At 37.3% G+C, this 14908-nt stretch overlaps 3 protein-coding genes across 11 annotated transcripts; 1 reads left to right on the top strand and 2 right to left on the bottom strand.

Annotated features, from left to right (window-relative positions):
• Window positions 1-3868: 3868 nt before the first annotated feature.
• Window positions 3869-5544, bottom strand: LOC110856706 (zinc finger CCHC-type and RNA-binding motif-containing protein 1). Of its 6 annotated transcripts, none has more exons than XM_035857343.1 (6): window positions 5385-5544; window positions 5208-5308; window positions 4841-5033; window positions 4657-4768; window positions 4248-4583; window positions 3869-4173 (listed from the first exon to the last, which is right to left on the bottom strand). In XM_035857343.1, exons 3-6 carry the CDS (start codon window positions 4990-4992, stop codon window positions 4012-4014), a joined length of 762 nt encoding a protein of 253 aa, XP_035713236.1. In that variant the 5' UTR covers window positions 4993-5033; window positions 5208-5308; window positions 5385-5544; the 3' UTR covers window positions 3869-4011. The 6 variants fall into 6 exon arrangements, with proteins under 6 accessions (XP_035713236.1, XP_035713235.1, XP_021960915.1 ...); XM_035857342.1 differs by having other exon boundaries at window positions 4841-5046; window positions 5223-5308; XM_022105223.2 differs by having other exon boundaries at window positions 5223-5308.
• Window positions 5545-5884: 340 nt separating this feature from the next.
• Window positions 5885-7553, top strand: LOC110856707 (5-formyltetrahydrofolate cyclo-ligase). The gene is made up of 5 exons (XM_022105224.2): window positions 5885-6154; window positions 6444-6571; window positions 6646-6773; window positions 6875-6934; window positions 6999-7553. Exons 1-5 carry the CDS (start codon window positions 6044-6046, stop codon window positions 7163-7165), a joined length of 594 nt encoding a protein of 197 aa, XP_021960916.1. The 5' UTR covers window positions 5885-6043; the 3' UTR covers window positions 7166-7553.
• On the bottom strand, window positions 7379-13539 carry LOC110856705 (myosin light chain kinase family member 4). 4 transcript variants are annotated; one of them, XM_022105219.2, is made up of 8 exons: window positions 13299-13539; window positions 10239-10329; window positions 10064-10154; window positions 9604-9819; window positions 8862-8955; window positions 8644-8787; window positions 8320-8576; window positions 7379-8239 (listed from the first exon to the last, which is right to left on the bottom strand). In XM_022105219.2, the coding sequence occupies exons 2-8, from the start codon at window positions 10270-10272 to the stop codon at window positions 7588-7590; spliced, it is 1488 nt and encodes a 495-aa protein (XP_021960911.1). In that variant the 5' UTR covers window positions 10273-10329; window positions 13299-13539; the 3' UTR covers window positions 7379-7587. The 4 variants fall into 4 exon arrangements, with proteins under 4 accessions (XP_021960911.1, XP_021960913.1, XP_021960912.1 ...); XM_022105221.2 differs by lacking the exon at window positions 13299-13539 and adding an exon at window positions 12950-13271; XM_022105220.2 differs by lacking the exon at window positions 13299-13539 and adding an exon at window positions 10491-10758.
• Between the last annotated feature and the right edge of the window lie 1369 nt (window positions 13540-14908).

Genomic DNA, 14908 nt, shown 5'->3' with positions numbered 1-14908 from the left:
CGAGCGAGCAGGAGAAGAGATGAGACGAGGACATGAACCACATGTGAGGATAAATCAAACAGAGTGACCATGAGTTGCCCTTTACGACGATGATGATTGAAATCCGAGACCAAAGTCCGGTCATCAGTGTTATGATTTCAAACTGGTATCGGCAGCAATCGTAGTATCGTGTCATCAGCACTTCGGGGGACAAAAAGTGCTGAGATTATTGCAAGTGAGAGACAATAAGACTATTCTTTTATCGTCTGGATCTGCAGGTCAATTTTTAACAAAAGTGATGACACAGCATGTCTTTAACTGGTCCATGCACGTATGTACATATATTTTTTGTTCCTGCGTCTACTAGCTCATCCTCAGAGAGAGAGAGTTAGGCTTACATCTCTCAAACTCAGCACTATTTTCTTATCAATTTCATTTTACAAGGTTGTTATACCAAACATTTAAGTAAGTTGTGTGACATTTAATACATAAGAACAAAACTGGGGCGAGGTGCATATGTTACAAAGTCATATAGTACAAAGTCTTGTGTATTGTATTGTATTGAAGCTGGACATGAATTTTTGTAATGCAAAAGTTGAATTGACGTATGTATATTGTGTTTATGTAAATGTTTAAATATTATTCAGAGAAGTGGGATGTTGTGTCTAAAAAGGGTAACTACATATGCCTCGTACCTGGAAAAGAGGCCTTGTTTTGACTCCAGAACACATTTTTTTTGTGTAAGATATCCAATTACATTTTTAAGCTCAAGTATCTAGAACAAGCCGTGTACAGTTAGAGGAAAAAGTTTGCGTACGAGATGTTTCAAGAATTTCAATCCGTTGTCATTTATTCATTTTTTGGAGTATGATGTCCAATTTTTTTTCGTAGCATGCTAAATTTATCTAAGTTTCTCACTACGTACAAAATTTCCCCACAAAGTTGCCACTTTTAGCGCCATTAATGTATTTCCGCATGAAGGCTGAAAAACACGAGGAAAAAGTTTGCGTACGAGTTGGGTAATTTTTAATATTCGCGACGACCATTTTTTTCGGTAAGCAATTTTTTTATAAATTGTGGATTAGATTATTGTCTGTAGTTTACAACAAAAACTTTTTGATTTAAGTCATGGGTCAACCCCGGAAAGAAATTCCCGTCCAACTACGGGATTTAATTATTCAGGACTGGAAAGGGGAGAGCTCTGTGAAGTTATCAATGGGAAAAATCTCCGAAAAGTTCAAAATCCCAAAGAGTACAGTTCAGAGGACAATTCAGCGTTATCGGGAGACCGGTGGATTGCAAACCAAGAAAAGGACAGGGAGAAAGAAAATCTTGACACCACGAGAGGAGATCAAGCTCGTAAGAAAAGTGCAGCGGAATCCATTTCTGAGTGCTCCAAAGCTGGCTGCACAGATTGTACAAGAGTCAGGGAAAACCCTCCATCCCAGCACAGTCCGAAAAATTATAAACAAAAATGGTTTACATGGCCGAATACCCCGGAAGAAGCCATACCTAAGCAAAGTAAACAGGAAGAAAAGACTAGCTTTTGCCCGGAAGTATGTATTGAAGCCACCTTCTTTTTGGTCATCAATACTTTGGTCTGATGAGACAAAGGTGAACATTTTTGGCTCCGATGGACACCAAAAAGTGTGGAGAAGACCAAAGGAAGCCCTAAAAAACAGCAATCTCCGTCCGACTGTTAAGCATGGCGGCGGATCAGTCATGGTGTGGGGCTGCTTTGGTGCTAAAGGCGTAGGAAACTTGGAATTTATTGAGGGAAATATGACTGGGGTATCCTACACAGGGATATTGAACAGGAATCTTTTTGAATCTGGACGAAAAGTTGGACTTGGTCGCCGTTTTACCTTTCAACAGGACAACGATCCCAAGCACACATCCAAGGTTGCGAAGGAATTTTTTAAAATTAACAAGGTAAAAGTGTTAGACTGGTGTCCACAATCACCTGATCTTAATCCCATTGAACACCTCTGGGACGTGACAAAAAGAGAAGTCGGCAAAACCAATGTAAAAAATAAATCCGAGCTAAAAACACGAATCCGGGAGGTATGGGATAATTTAGACCCGGAAGTCATCCGGAACTTGGTTTCTTCGATGCCCAAACGTCTTGAACAAGTTATCAGTGCTAATGGAGGACATACAAAATACTAAGTTAATTTTTTTGTGGATCACATTTTCGAAGATAAAATTAATTTTAAATCGTACGCAAACTTTTTCCGCGTGCTTTTATATTTTGATGGAGAAATTGATTTTTAGCCCCACCACTGATAATTTCTTTGAAACTTTTTTTACGATTTTTTACGATAAATTTAGCATGCTACCAAAAAATTTGGACATCATACTCCAAAAAATGAATAAATGACAACGGATTGAAATTCTTGAAACATCTCGTACGCAAACTTTTTCCTCTAACTGTAAGTAACTGGAGACTGGTGCCTGCATCCATAATTTTTTTTTTGCAGCCGTAAAAAGTAAAAAGATTATCTGCGGAAGTACATAAGCACAACTAGCGTTAGAAAAAAAATAACTGAATAAAATAAATAGTCACAGAGAAAGGTTAACCAGTCGCTAAATATTTAACCCGGAACTCATTTAATATGAAATCGCGTATGTGTGTGTGATTACCTGATTTTTACGGAATTCAAAGCAAATACTTCACATCATAAAAACGGCTCTGGATGCAATTCATGCTAATTCAAGAAGAGGATTCCAATTCCAACTAATGCAGCATTATTATAAATATCTAAGTGTTATTTTTGGGCATGATAAATGTACCCTCACGGGCTAACAGCAGCACCTGTGTGCATATTTCATGGTTAGAACAGGACGATGACGACGACAAAGAAAAATAAATTTGCATTAAACCAAACTGTTGGTTCATTTCGTACTACTCATTCTGTCATCATTTTCATTCGGTGGCCTCGAAATTACATTTGTTTCCACATTTTTGGCATTGTGTGCTGTGTTTCATGTTGTCACTCATGCAAAGAATGATTATCCGGCGTGAGCTGTTCTACATTTAGGAGAAAAAAACGGGGTTGCATTGCAACTTGCAGGCAATTTTAGTTTATTAATGTGAGAAGAGTCTATAATAATGTATAATGTGATTGCTGCGGCTGCTGCCTTCTTCTTAATATTCTTTGCTGGTTTGGTTAGTTGGTTTAGCTATTGAGCTATCTGTCATCGGAAACTCGACACAGAAATGATGAGGGGAATAATACTGCACACATAATCATTTCCGCATTTGCTATGTGGGTTGAGGAGAGTCTGGATGGATGGATGGATGCAATTGTTTCTTCTTGTGTCAGTTTTAAGCTCAATTGTGACCATTTCATGACACTTATTCGAACAAACGATGGGAACAAAGAAATGTGCTAGATTTTTCATTTCATGGAAATGCAGACGTTTGAAAATACATAAAAGCTTTTTAAAGCTGGAATTGAATTGAATGCAATTGTTGAATGGGAAATTTGATTTGAAAATAAGCTCATTTTTTGTGGGGGATAATATATGCGGATAGTTTGTGCATGCAGTAATTAGGTTAATTAGGTTGGCTGTCACTTAAAGAATTCACACGCGAGTTTGATTAATGGACAATGAAGGAAATGTATGTATTCCATGTCGAATCACGGCTTAAAATCGTAATAAAAATCTAAACTTTCACAATTACATGGAGAGGTCATCTCATTTAGATGGAGACTTTTTTGTAATACAACATCGATGCGATAAAATTTCTGGGCAAACTTTCCTAATGTAACGGAGTTTTTATAATTTTTTTTTTTGCTTATTTGGTGTATAAGACTTTTTGGATCAAAGTATATGAAGATGGTGTTTCAAACTGATTACCGGTGTTAATTGTGCGTAAAGCTTGTTTAACTTTATGAATATACTTTATTTTCAAGTGATTTGAATTCGTGGGGAATGCTAGGCTTTTTCTATAAATACTTAATAACCGAATTTTAGAAGATGGAGATCTATGAAATACCAATCGGCGCCCGTTTTTATCGACGCCTATCATAATTTTTCCACTTCTTCCTCTTCTTCTTCTTCGTCGGAGAAATACTCACTTTGTTTGATTCGACGTTTTTTACTTGTGGTGGAAATTTCACAGTCCGACAAACTATAATTACCAGTCGCAACTTTCATTCGATACTCTTCTTGTTCCTCTTTACATTGCTGTAAAATTAAATTACATCAAAATCCTAACCTAAATTTTTGCAATTAAACTATCAAGGTTTATAGTTTCTCACCTGAATCTTAATGGCTGCACTTAATGAATCGTCATCTTCATCGTCCGTTCCATCATTGTCGCTGTCAGTATTATTGGATGAATTGGAAATGCTATCCTGTTCTTTTGTACTAGTTGAGCCTTTACAAAAATCCCGATCTTTTCTCTTCTTCGGTTTCTTGGATTTCAAAGGTTTTCTCGGACCCAGTAAATTTTTGGGACAGTCGTAGCTCAAATGAAGACCAATTTCGCCACACTCGTAACATCTAGACTTGTCGGGGTACTTGCGTTTCGTAATAAATTCAGCAGATCTTCCATTGTCATTCGCAATTCTGCAACTTATTGTTCTCCCAAATAACTACAAAGGATTTTGACCACTGTAATTTAATTAATCTTGGAAATTTAAGTAATTATGTCTTTATTTTGCTCACCTCACTCTCATGAAATTGATCTACGCACTGGATAGCGTCCTGTTGTCGGAGAAATAGAACGAAAGCGATGCCCTTGCTTTTTCGAGTGGTACGGTCCTTGACAATGGTGACCCTGTAATAATAGACGCAAAATGGTCTTAATTAAAGTTTTCCAAAATACTTAAATGTATGAAAATAAACCTACTTGACAACCCTGCCCACTTTTTCGAATACTTTGTGTAGATCATTGCTCGTCAGACTGTATGAAAAGTTGGAGACATAAACGGTACACTTATTCGGAGCTACGCCTGCAGTTGCAGTTTGACTACTTTGACTCGTTCCATGTTGTTGTTCCATTTTGCGAATTTTCAGATTTTTCCATTGGCCTCGTCAACAGGCTGTGTAAGCTCGCTAAAAGTTAAACGGACCATGACGAGAGCGCCGGAACAGGTAAAAGAAATGTCGTACCGTGGCCTCGCGAAGTTTTACTCGTTGCTTACCTGTCCGTCAAAGAGGCCACGGTACGACATTTCTTTTACCTGTTCCGGCGCTCTCGTCATGGTCCGTTTAACTTTTAGCGAGCTTACACAGCCTGCTCGTCAATATTGTGAATGTAAGTGGAGAACATAGTTTCAAACGGCACGTTTCAATTCACCAAGTTCCTCAAAATTTCCTGCCATAAAAGTACAATAAGGAATAATATAAATTGCGAAAATCAATTTAAATTGTTAAGGATTTGCGTTACTTACTTTAGTAAATTTTGTTGCTGCATGACATTCCAAGAAGGAAGATTTCTTAATTTTTCATAACGAATGTTTAATTTTCAGTATTTTGTTCTTGTAAATTTTAAACTTGTTACTTTTGTAAGAATTCTTTGTGCAGCTGATCACTCGTTACATCATACTAACCACATGTATGTAAACGTCGGGTTTTTCATGGGTTTTGTCATCCTGCTTTCTTTCTCATTTGGAGAAAGCATATCTGTTGCAGGGTGAAAGTGTCAAATTTATCATGCAGAAATTTCAAGTAGTCAGGCAGGAATGTTATTTATTATGCTGCAAGTGGAATTATGTACAACCTCTAAACCTCTTATTGGGCCCAGTTTTGTCTAAATATGCACGTGTTTGATGTCTCAATTTTGTATGCATATATCTTAAACATATAAAGCTCTTGTATGTAAATATTCTTAATCCTCGTCAGATGAATATTAAATTATCAGACGAACATCTGAGTAACTAATTCCATATCATCATCACGCTGTTGATATTAATTTGTAATCTTAGTGTATACCAACCAAGAAATCAGTCAGATAGATTGATTCAGAAAGCATTAGATATTTATTTAGGCGTCTCTGTGATTATATTGCAACTACATATTTTGTAGCAGACCGAAGAACTTATCCGTGAAAATGTTCTCTAATTCCGTCGCAAAATCTAAACTGCGACAAGAAATTAAACAAAGGTTGAGCTCAATGACGGTGCAGGAGAGGTCAAGACAATCTTCCATTGTAACTGAGAAGGTAACAATAATAAAATTATGACAAATTGCAATTCATTTTTATAACTTTTAAAATTAGTTATTGATTATCGTAAACGGTGGGCTCATGAAAGTTTATCATTCCCAATGTTTTATTTCAAACTTCAAAGATTTACACATAATTGAGACATTTTTTCATGCTTCACGTACTTTACCATTTAATTTAAGTTGGTCAGTATTTTAAAATTACATTGAATATAGAGTTCAGGGCTGGAAAAGACTAACGCACAAGTTACAAACCAACCATTCAATGCTTATCTATTTCTATTTAGGTGTTATCATGTCCCGAGTATAAGCGAAGTGGGAGGGTTTGCCTCTACCTCAGCATGTCCGATGAAGTCTCCACTCTCGATATCCTTAAGGATGTATTTGCTTCCGGAAAGACTTGTTTCGTTCCCAGGTTTTGAGTAAATTTATAATTGTCATTAATTACATAATCTCTTAATTAAACAACTTTTCACACAAATCTAATAGGTACACAAAAACGGAGATGGAAATGTTAAGCCTGTTTTCCTACGAGGATTATCTCAACCTTCCTCTGACCAAGTGGAATATCAAGCAACCGGAAGCCACCGAGGGGAGGGTGGAAGCTCTCGCGTCAGGTTGATGAAAAATTCTGATACATACACAACAAAAATACTATCTAAATTGTCAATTGTGCACTAGAAAAAATAATAATATTTATTTTTTGCACACCTAAAAGGAGGATTGGACTTAATACTTGTTCCGGGGTTAGCATTTTCTGCGACTGGACACCGACTTGGTATGGATGTAATTTAAATAATTGCGAATTATGATGATAACACAGCCTATCTGTGTATGACCAGGTCGTGGGAAAGGATATTATGATACATACCTTGCTAAATGTTTCACATCTCAACAAAAAACCCCACCCGTTACGATTGGTCTCGCTTATCGTGAACAGATTGTCGACCATATTCCAACTGATGAACATGACAAACCAATTGATAAAGTGTTCTGGGCAGATTTGTAAAATCGGGGGTGAAATTTTCATAAAATTTTCTAAAGTGTCGAAATTTCAGTAAATATCTGTGTTACTTAACATTCCTTCCTGATATAAAGTAAACAAAGTTAGGGATATTGAAACATTTTGGCATAATGAAATTCAGTATATGTAAATGAGAACTGTCGTATTTATAGGACTATAAATACGTTAAAAACTGAAATGTTTTGTTCAGCTGCATTCTCTCAAATTATATATATATTTTATAATTTAATTGTTCAAGTTGTACAGTAATTATCATACGTATAATAATAACAATATAGTAATAAATCGATACTTATGTATAATGTCTCATTGATGTAATACCTTGTGACAATTCATTCAGATATGTGTTCTTATCGAAATAAATAAATATACCATAACCTAAGACTACAATTTATTCATAATACAGTTCAGTGGGCATTAACCGAAACATCTCCCCAGGAGCACTTGCGCAGAGCATTATTGTTGTTACCATTCACCGTGCAGTCTTGATGACATTGTTTCTTCATGATTTCCAACTCTTCATGAAGTTGTTTGGAGAAACGTCTGATTTGATTTACCAAGTTGATTCCGTCAGTTTTCCCTTCCGCGAGTGGCGGAGGCGACGTTTGTTTAAGTAGAGATCGAGACGACGAGTTGCTCCTCTCGGGCGTTTTCAAGGTGTGAAATCTTTTTGGCGTGGTGGCCCTGTCGCCTCCATTCACGTGACTGATGATTCCTCGCGGACTGTCGAAAACGTAGGGGTTGTCCGAATACCGGGTGACAAACTCTTTCAAGTTGTCCTTGGACATGTCGAGACTGGCGCGTTTGGTGGACAGGTAGGCTGCCGAGGGTCGCGGAGAAGGCTCGCGGTTGGTTGAGGTCGAGAGCAGGATGCTGTCCGGTGTTCCAGAACAGCTTGATAGTTCGTCCTCCTTTTGCAGGTCGGGGAGGTCAAGGTCGTCCACGATTAGTTCCAGTTCACACTCAGATCCGTCACTCTCCGCTGAATTGGTCGTCTTTTGGTGGGTGCATGCTTGAAGCCACGAGTGCTTCAGGCAGTCGGTGGCTGACATTCGCTCGCTAAATGATAAGGAATAAGTTGCAGAAATTTTTATTTACTAATTCTAAATAGATGGTTATATTTGCTTCATTTTTTCTACCTCTTACTCTTCCTCAGCAATTTCTCAATGAAATCTCTCCCGTAATCGGATACATCGTCGAAACAAGCATCGTCAAAGTCATACTTTGCAATGGTAACGTTGGCCATTGTTTCGACATCTGTTTCTCCCATGAAGGGTGAGAGGCCGGAGAGGAGGACGTACGTAATGACGCCGACAGACCACATGTCCGTCGTGTAGCTTATCTCTTCAAAATTGACTACTTCCGGTGCCACAAACTCCGGGGTGCCAAAGAGAACCTGAAGTACACCATAAAATTGCTTGACATGTGTACATACACCATCTAAAAAATTACCATCTTTATACCTGCAGCTTTTTAGACGAGTCGTAAAATCTTGCCAGACCAAAGTCTATGATTTTTATGCGGTTTCCAGATTTTGATACGCACATGACATTTTCCGGCTTCATGTCGAGATGTACAATATTTTTGGAATGTATGTACTCGACCCCCTGAAAAAAAACATTCCCCAATTAGTACAGCTCAAGAATTTCAGAACTATTTTTCATCCCGAATATTTCCACACCTCACAAATCTGTCGAACAAAAATGGAACAGGATTTCTCCGTGAGGACAAACTCGTCTTGAATGACCCGATCAAACAGTTCGCCACCTTCAACCCTGAAAAAATTTAGTAACGAGGACATTTTTTTCATTCTTGATCACCATCACCATCCGTTTTTACTTAGCTTAAGTTTAACGTACTTTTAACGTACTATGGAACATTTAACATATTTGTTTCGTATGACTGCCTGTCGTGGGAGCAGGTGTGTTTTATACCAAGCAAACATATCCACCACGAACTAACGACTAATCTCATATATCTCATCCTCACACACTGCTTCCGTTCTTCTTCCGTTTTACACACATACATAAAAAGTTAAGTAAAGGACGGAGAGCTGACAAAAGGTCAGGACATGGAGCAGATTGCAGAATGGTGTGAATTCATTCAATTGCCAAAAGTTTCTTATTTTACTATTCTTGGCACCCGACCAGCTTCCTTCCATCATCCAAAATAATAATGTGAAGTTCAAGCCTCACTAAGTTATTTTCAGAGTTATTTATTTTAAGTTTGAAATTGCCTTGCACACACACACACATTCGTTCATTGCATGTTAAGTTAACTTGTTGCAGTTTGGTTCCTTTAAAGGTTGACTACGCAAAAAAAATGTTTTTCTCTACAAACTGTAATTGTTTCTGTCATAAGTGGTGTAAAAAAATGTGAATAATGGTTCATTTCCTTCTCTTCCTTCCAATAACAACACTTACATTTCAAGGATGAGACACATTTCTAAATTCTCCACGTCCTCAATGGCATCGAAGAGTTGGATGATTCTGGGATGATGAAGGCGTCGCATGATTTCCATCTCTCGCTCCACATTTTGACGCTCCTCCCGCGCCCGACGGGGGACACAGACCACTTTTGCGGCCAAGAGCAACCCCGTCCCGCGGTCTTTGCACCTGTACACGCGACCAAACTTCCCCCTAGGACGGGACAAAAAAATACATAAATTATGGATCATTTCTTGGCACGCCTGTCGAAAACTTGGTCAACATTGTACCACTCAAGATTTAAGAGAGGGGTGACATTTAACTTGAAAACATGAGTAATATGACCATCGTAAATGTGTTGTGCTATAAATAAATAAGTATTTGACAAAGTCACAAGCTAGGAAATAGAGGCGAGGACGTTATTGAAATTGGGGGCAAGCGAGACGTATTTAGATACCTGCCAATTTCATTGAGGAGTTCGTACGCGTCCCGTATCGGCGTGTCGCGACGGAGGGCGACGTCTCGGTAGGCAAATGTTGGGGCGAGTTCTGAACACAAATTAGTGTGAAAAGTTTGGTGTTAATGGATAAATTGTTGACTGGGGGAAGGTTACATTGAGACAAATTGAGTACCTCCGATGGGTTCCGACTCGTCCACGATAATCATGTCGATAAGGTTAAGTGATGTCTTTTATCAATTACGGTGGGTGAACACTGCGTCTTGCTGGAATAAGAAGAAGAATAATGATGTTGTAATTGTGTGAAAATTTTACTTTGATTCCACACTACTGCAAAAATCGCAGCATTTTCAGATAACCAAGAAATAATAATGATGCACGTTTTTTTACGACTGATGAGATTATTATTCCGTGTAATAATACGTACCAGGTAAAGTGAGACGTTATCTTGCTACTTACGTCGTGATCGCTTCATCATCACAATTTACTCGTCATTGCAATTGCATGCTCAAAATTAGAAGAGGTTGCAACCTTAAAACACCACCCATTGAGCCGTTGGATATTTACCAATTTACCACCACGCCCGATTTACAATTGGTCCGATACAAGAACTTTATGCGACTGAAATGTCCCATTATCAGCAATTTGCATAAAAATGTCAAGATTTTTTTTGTAAAATATTAGTTGACATGATATTTACATGCCGTCGCATCGATGACAAAAGGCTGAATCACCGTCTGTAATCTTATCTCAGGCCAGTTATCAATCACGTATAAGTAAAGCCTACGTTTTTACCAGGATCACTTGTTTTTAATGATACGAAGGAAATGCAATTTACCCACTGAGTTGCAGACAAAACAGCGTCAATATTTGTACATACGTGGATGCATCGGTTATCATTTTATATGAGCACCGTTGACGTTGACCTCAGACATATTAACAGACCAAAGTATTTATGGTGCCCTTAATAAAAGCTATAAATTTAGCATGGAATTTTTTTATAGCCACTTTTCGATAATTTTAACTCATAATTGAAGCTTTGTAAAATGAATTACATGAAAATAAATGTCCAGCATTTTGGGCATATTTATGTAACTAATTCTAATCAGAATGCATAAACATTGCATAAAAATTGAAGTTGAAACTCGTCATGCCATTCATTAAAAAAAATCTGTTTAGAATATTCACGAACGCTTTCACTTTTCAAATTTAAATTGAACCATGAAAACGACCCTGTTTGACATTGAGTGAGAGTGAATAGTGTCCAAATTCTACATTAAATAAACTGGCAGACCTCCCAGAAAGATTGGTCGTTCGAATTAATTTGGTCGTTTCTTCTGCATACATAATTGTTTCTTCTATACATAAATAAATAAATATGTTGAAATGTATGTATAGTACAATGATCTGATATGCATTATGTGGGAGGGTGATTAGTATATAATTCTGTCCTTTCATGGTCGGATAAAATAGAATTTTTATTACACATTGCCCGAGAGAGAGAGAGACGTGTTACAGAATAATAATTTGCGTCATTAAAAGTAGGAGCATGTTTATAATCGCTCTCTAATTGTTTACGAATATATGGATATCAGGGACTCCACGCTACGTATATGCCACACTTATCAGGATATACCAAAGTATTATCTATCTGGATTTGTAATAAATCTCGCAGTGTCGGATACAATTTATCCCCCATGGACCCGACGTCATTGCACGTAAAGTAAGTATCATTAATATGCAGATTTTGATATTAATACCAAAAATTGACATTGTGATATCTGTTTAATAAAAAGGCAGGATTATGAAATATCTAGTGATTTCCATGCCACGAATATTATGAAAACGATTCCTATCGAGTTTTTCAGACAATTAGTGACGCATATATTGGAATAGGATACCGTAATGCAATGCAGATATTGGTCCGTTTAGAATGCAAGACTGAAATTAATCGAGGGAATTATCTACATTAATTATCTGCCTGAAAAAAAGGTCATGTTGAGAAGAAGTAAATATTGATTCAGATCATCCTCGCATCGTCATCATAATTTAACAAAAGTCAAGAACGGAACAACTCTGATGCATAAATAACAACCTGACAAGAACCACATCCTCGCTCACCTTACGGAATTACAGGATGAATAAACAACAATAAAGAACGATTCTCATTAATTTTGAATCCTTTGAATAGAAATGAAACCATGTTGTTGGCAAGAATAACTATAAAGGTGGCTCAAGTAGCACAAAGTTCATTGTAGGTATGGATGGATGGATGGTTGGTGGATAAAATGTGGATTTATGTAACAGCAGCCTGTCTTAACACGGTTTAATTAGCCTCATAGAAATTTATCAGTTCTTTCATGAATAAAAAAAAATGCTGGTTGTGCCGCATTAGAAAAAAAAACTTTGGCAAAGTTGGTCAACCTTGTTTCTCTTGGAATGTTTCATGACAGGAAATATTTATGCACATGGGAATGGGACTTGAATAAATATAATTGTGGATGTCATGCACCAAGATGATATATTAGAGACTCTGGCCGACTGTTGTGGGTGGGAGGGTGTGTTTGGGTGGACGAAATTCAGATAAGCACAATTTTTAAATAACCACCGATCCAACTGCCAACCCACGCAGGCAAAATATTTCATTTTTTTTTGGCTCACGATAAATTAAATCGTGATGCATGACACTTCCAACTTTGACGATTTGTATCCGTCTAAAATATTTCGCTTCCGTTTTTCAATACGATTATGCAACAAGTTTATACATACGTATAAAATATGGAATTTATGCATATGCACTTGTACGGAATTTATCTGATTCTATTTATGTGGAGAGTAAACAGGATGAATTCTAAAATAAGAAAACTGTTAAAAATAATTTCATACCAGATTATGAATGAATGAATGAATCCTAAACCCAGGGTTTTGCTCACATGCCAAATGCACTCACTTTCACTCCAACTTTGCTTCTCGGACTGACTCAAGATTATTATTACGAAATGAATGAATGTCGATGTAGTTTTGGTGCTGAGACGAGTTTTTAGCACGGAGCTCCGTATAATTCGCACATTGACAAAATATGCTCTATCTGTTTTTACTTAGCATGTACACCAATTTTGCATGATCTTAATGATTTGTATGTCTGTAACTTTCTAATTGCGCAGACAGAAATGATTTCGTTTACAATTGTAAATTTTTCTTCTGAGATAAAAAAAAGTCACTGTTGGAAACTTACAATTTTAATTTCACGACGAAGGAATCAGATCAGATTAGGACACCATGTCGCTGTTCCGGATAATAAATGCCAACTAAACCACTGCCTGCAATGAGGAGGAAAGAATTTTGCTGGCGCCGATGAAGAACTGCACAAAAAATGTTAGCCCGGTCCGGATTTCGGGGAACAAAGCCAAGAAACGACGGGATGAGGAGGAGACACACACAATGATCAATGTCCCAGAAGGGCAAGCGTCGAACTGAGGAGCTGGGAGGGAATCGTTCCACGATTGCGACACGATGGAAGGCAAGCTATGTATGTATGCACATAGTTTATTAAATGAGGTGAAATGCACCACCGTGGCAAAAGCACAACATGATCACGATTGCTCGTTTTATATAATACACAATATTATTGCTTGGTTATTTCGACCAGACCAGGAGCTCACCCCATTCGTTTGTCATGAACCCAGGCGTCGTCGTTGTCGTCCTAGAAGATGAGCTAGCCCTCGCGTCGTGTCGGATAATTCATGCAAACGACAACTCCGCAGTTGAGAAAATGATTTTAATTATTAGTATTATGAGTGTAAAGATTGGATGACGAATGATTAGCAGCAGGCAAACTTTTTTATGTGTCGTACGTTGTTATAAAATCATACAATATGCATATTTATGTTATTGCGATTTAAAAAAGTTAACAAAGTATTATTTTCCAACCTTTAGACTACGATGAAGAATTATGATTCATATGGCGTTAACATTTAGCTCGTGAGTTTTGGCAATCACGTGAAATTAGCACAATAACGCACTAATTCGCACACAAAACAAATTTATTGGTTATTTCTTAGCACCCATCAAACTAATTTGATTCCCAACAACTTGTAGAGTGTTGAGGTTGGAAATGTATTAATTCAATTAGTTTCATTAAAATGTTTTGTCCTGTTGAACACTTGTCCGTAAAATGACTTGATCATACGTAACAGCAATAACGTTGTTGAAATCAGTTTCATTTCATTTCGAGTAATGAAAATGGACTGAATTGTACGCGAATCATTTTTTGTTTGTTGGATAATATTGTACATATTTCTAAACTTTGAGATGAAGATGACACGGGTCACATTCATTTATTGGAATGTTGTGTAACATTCCAATGTCCATGTATGAATATTTATGTTTGCGTGCCCATCTCTACACAAAATAATTAATGCATCAATTCCGCTTCTCACGATGCTTGCACATGAACTATGAACCCTTGCCAAAATTCGAAAAGTGGAGAAACCTTGAGTGAAGTGAACTATTCCATAAAAAAATTCCATACTCCTCGTGTTCTGTTTTTTTTTATCCCAGATTAAATGCATTCAGAGGAATGTTACCCATCATGATGCGCAACAACTAATGGAATCGGCAAGATTTTTTTGGCTAAAAATGTAACAGAAAAAGACACCATTAAATAAGTCGAGCAGCGTAAAGCGGAATAGCATTGTGAAAAAAAACACATTTGTCTCGTCGTCCTTCATTTGCACAGCAATTGTGCAACAGGGAATAAATCGCCCAGATTTGTCGTCTTGATGTAATTGCCAGCTAAATAAATGAGGAGAGACGACTTGTTGTTGCGCGTGTCACATTAAAACC

Source organism: Folsomia candida, unplaced genomic scaffold (genome assembly GCF_002217175.1).
Source record: "Folsomia candida strain VU population unplaced genomic scaffold, ASM221717v1 Fcan01_Sc017, whole genome shotgun sequence".
Classification (NCBI taxonomy): Eukaryota; Metazoa; Arthropoda; class Collembola; order Entomobryomorpha; family Isotomidae; genus Folsomia; species Folsomia candida.
The sequence above is the reverse complement of the archived record's forward strand: the minus strand, read 5'-3'. Positions and strand labels throughout refer to the sequence as shown.

What these genes read in the sequence shown, in the direction of transcription:
- LOC110856706 (XM_035857343.1), bottom strand. Translation starts at nt 4,992, where the DNA reads ATGGAACAACAACATGGAACGAGTCAAAGTAGTCAAACTGCAACTGCA. An exon ending in ATCAATTTCATGAGAGTGAG is followed by an intron (nt 4,584 to 4,656) that starts GTGAGCAAAATA and finishes AATCCTTTGTAG; the next exon opens with TTATTTGGGAGAACAATAAG. An exon ending in GTGCAGCCATTAAGATTCAG is followed by an intron (nt 4,174 to 4,247) that starts GTGAGAAACTAT and finishes TTAATTTTACAG; the next exon opens with CAATGTAAAGAGGAACAAGA.
- LOC110856707 (XM_022105224.2), top strand. Translation starts at nt 6,044, where the DNA reads ATGTTCTCTAATTCCGTCGCAAAATCTAAACTGCGACAAGAAATTAAA. An exon ending in CTTCCATTGTAACTGAGAAG is followed by an intron (nt 6,155 to 6,443) that starts GTAACAATAATA and finishes ATTTCTATTTAG; the next exon opens with GTGTTATCATGTCCCGAGTA. An exon ending in GGTGGAAGCTCTCGCGTCAG is followed by an intron (nt 6,774 to 6,874) that starts GTTGATGAAAAA and finishes CACACCTAAAAG; the next exon opens with GAGGATTGGACTTAATACTT.
- LOC110856705 (XM_022105219.2), bottom strand. Translation starts at nt 10,272, where the DNA reads ATGATTATCGTGGACGAGTCGGAACCCATCGGAG. An exon ending in ATGTGTCTCATCCTTGAAAT is followed by an intron (nt 8,956 to 9,603) that starts GTAAGTGTTGTT and finishes AAATTTTTTCAG; the next exon opens with GGTTGAAGGTGGCGAACTGT. An exon ending in TTGCTGAGGAAGAGTAAGAG is followed by an intron (nt 8,240 to 8,319) that starts GTAGAAAAAATG and finishes CTTATCATTTAG; the next exon opens with CGAGCGAATGTCAGCCACCG.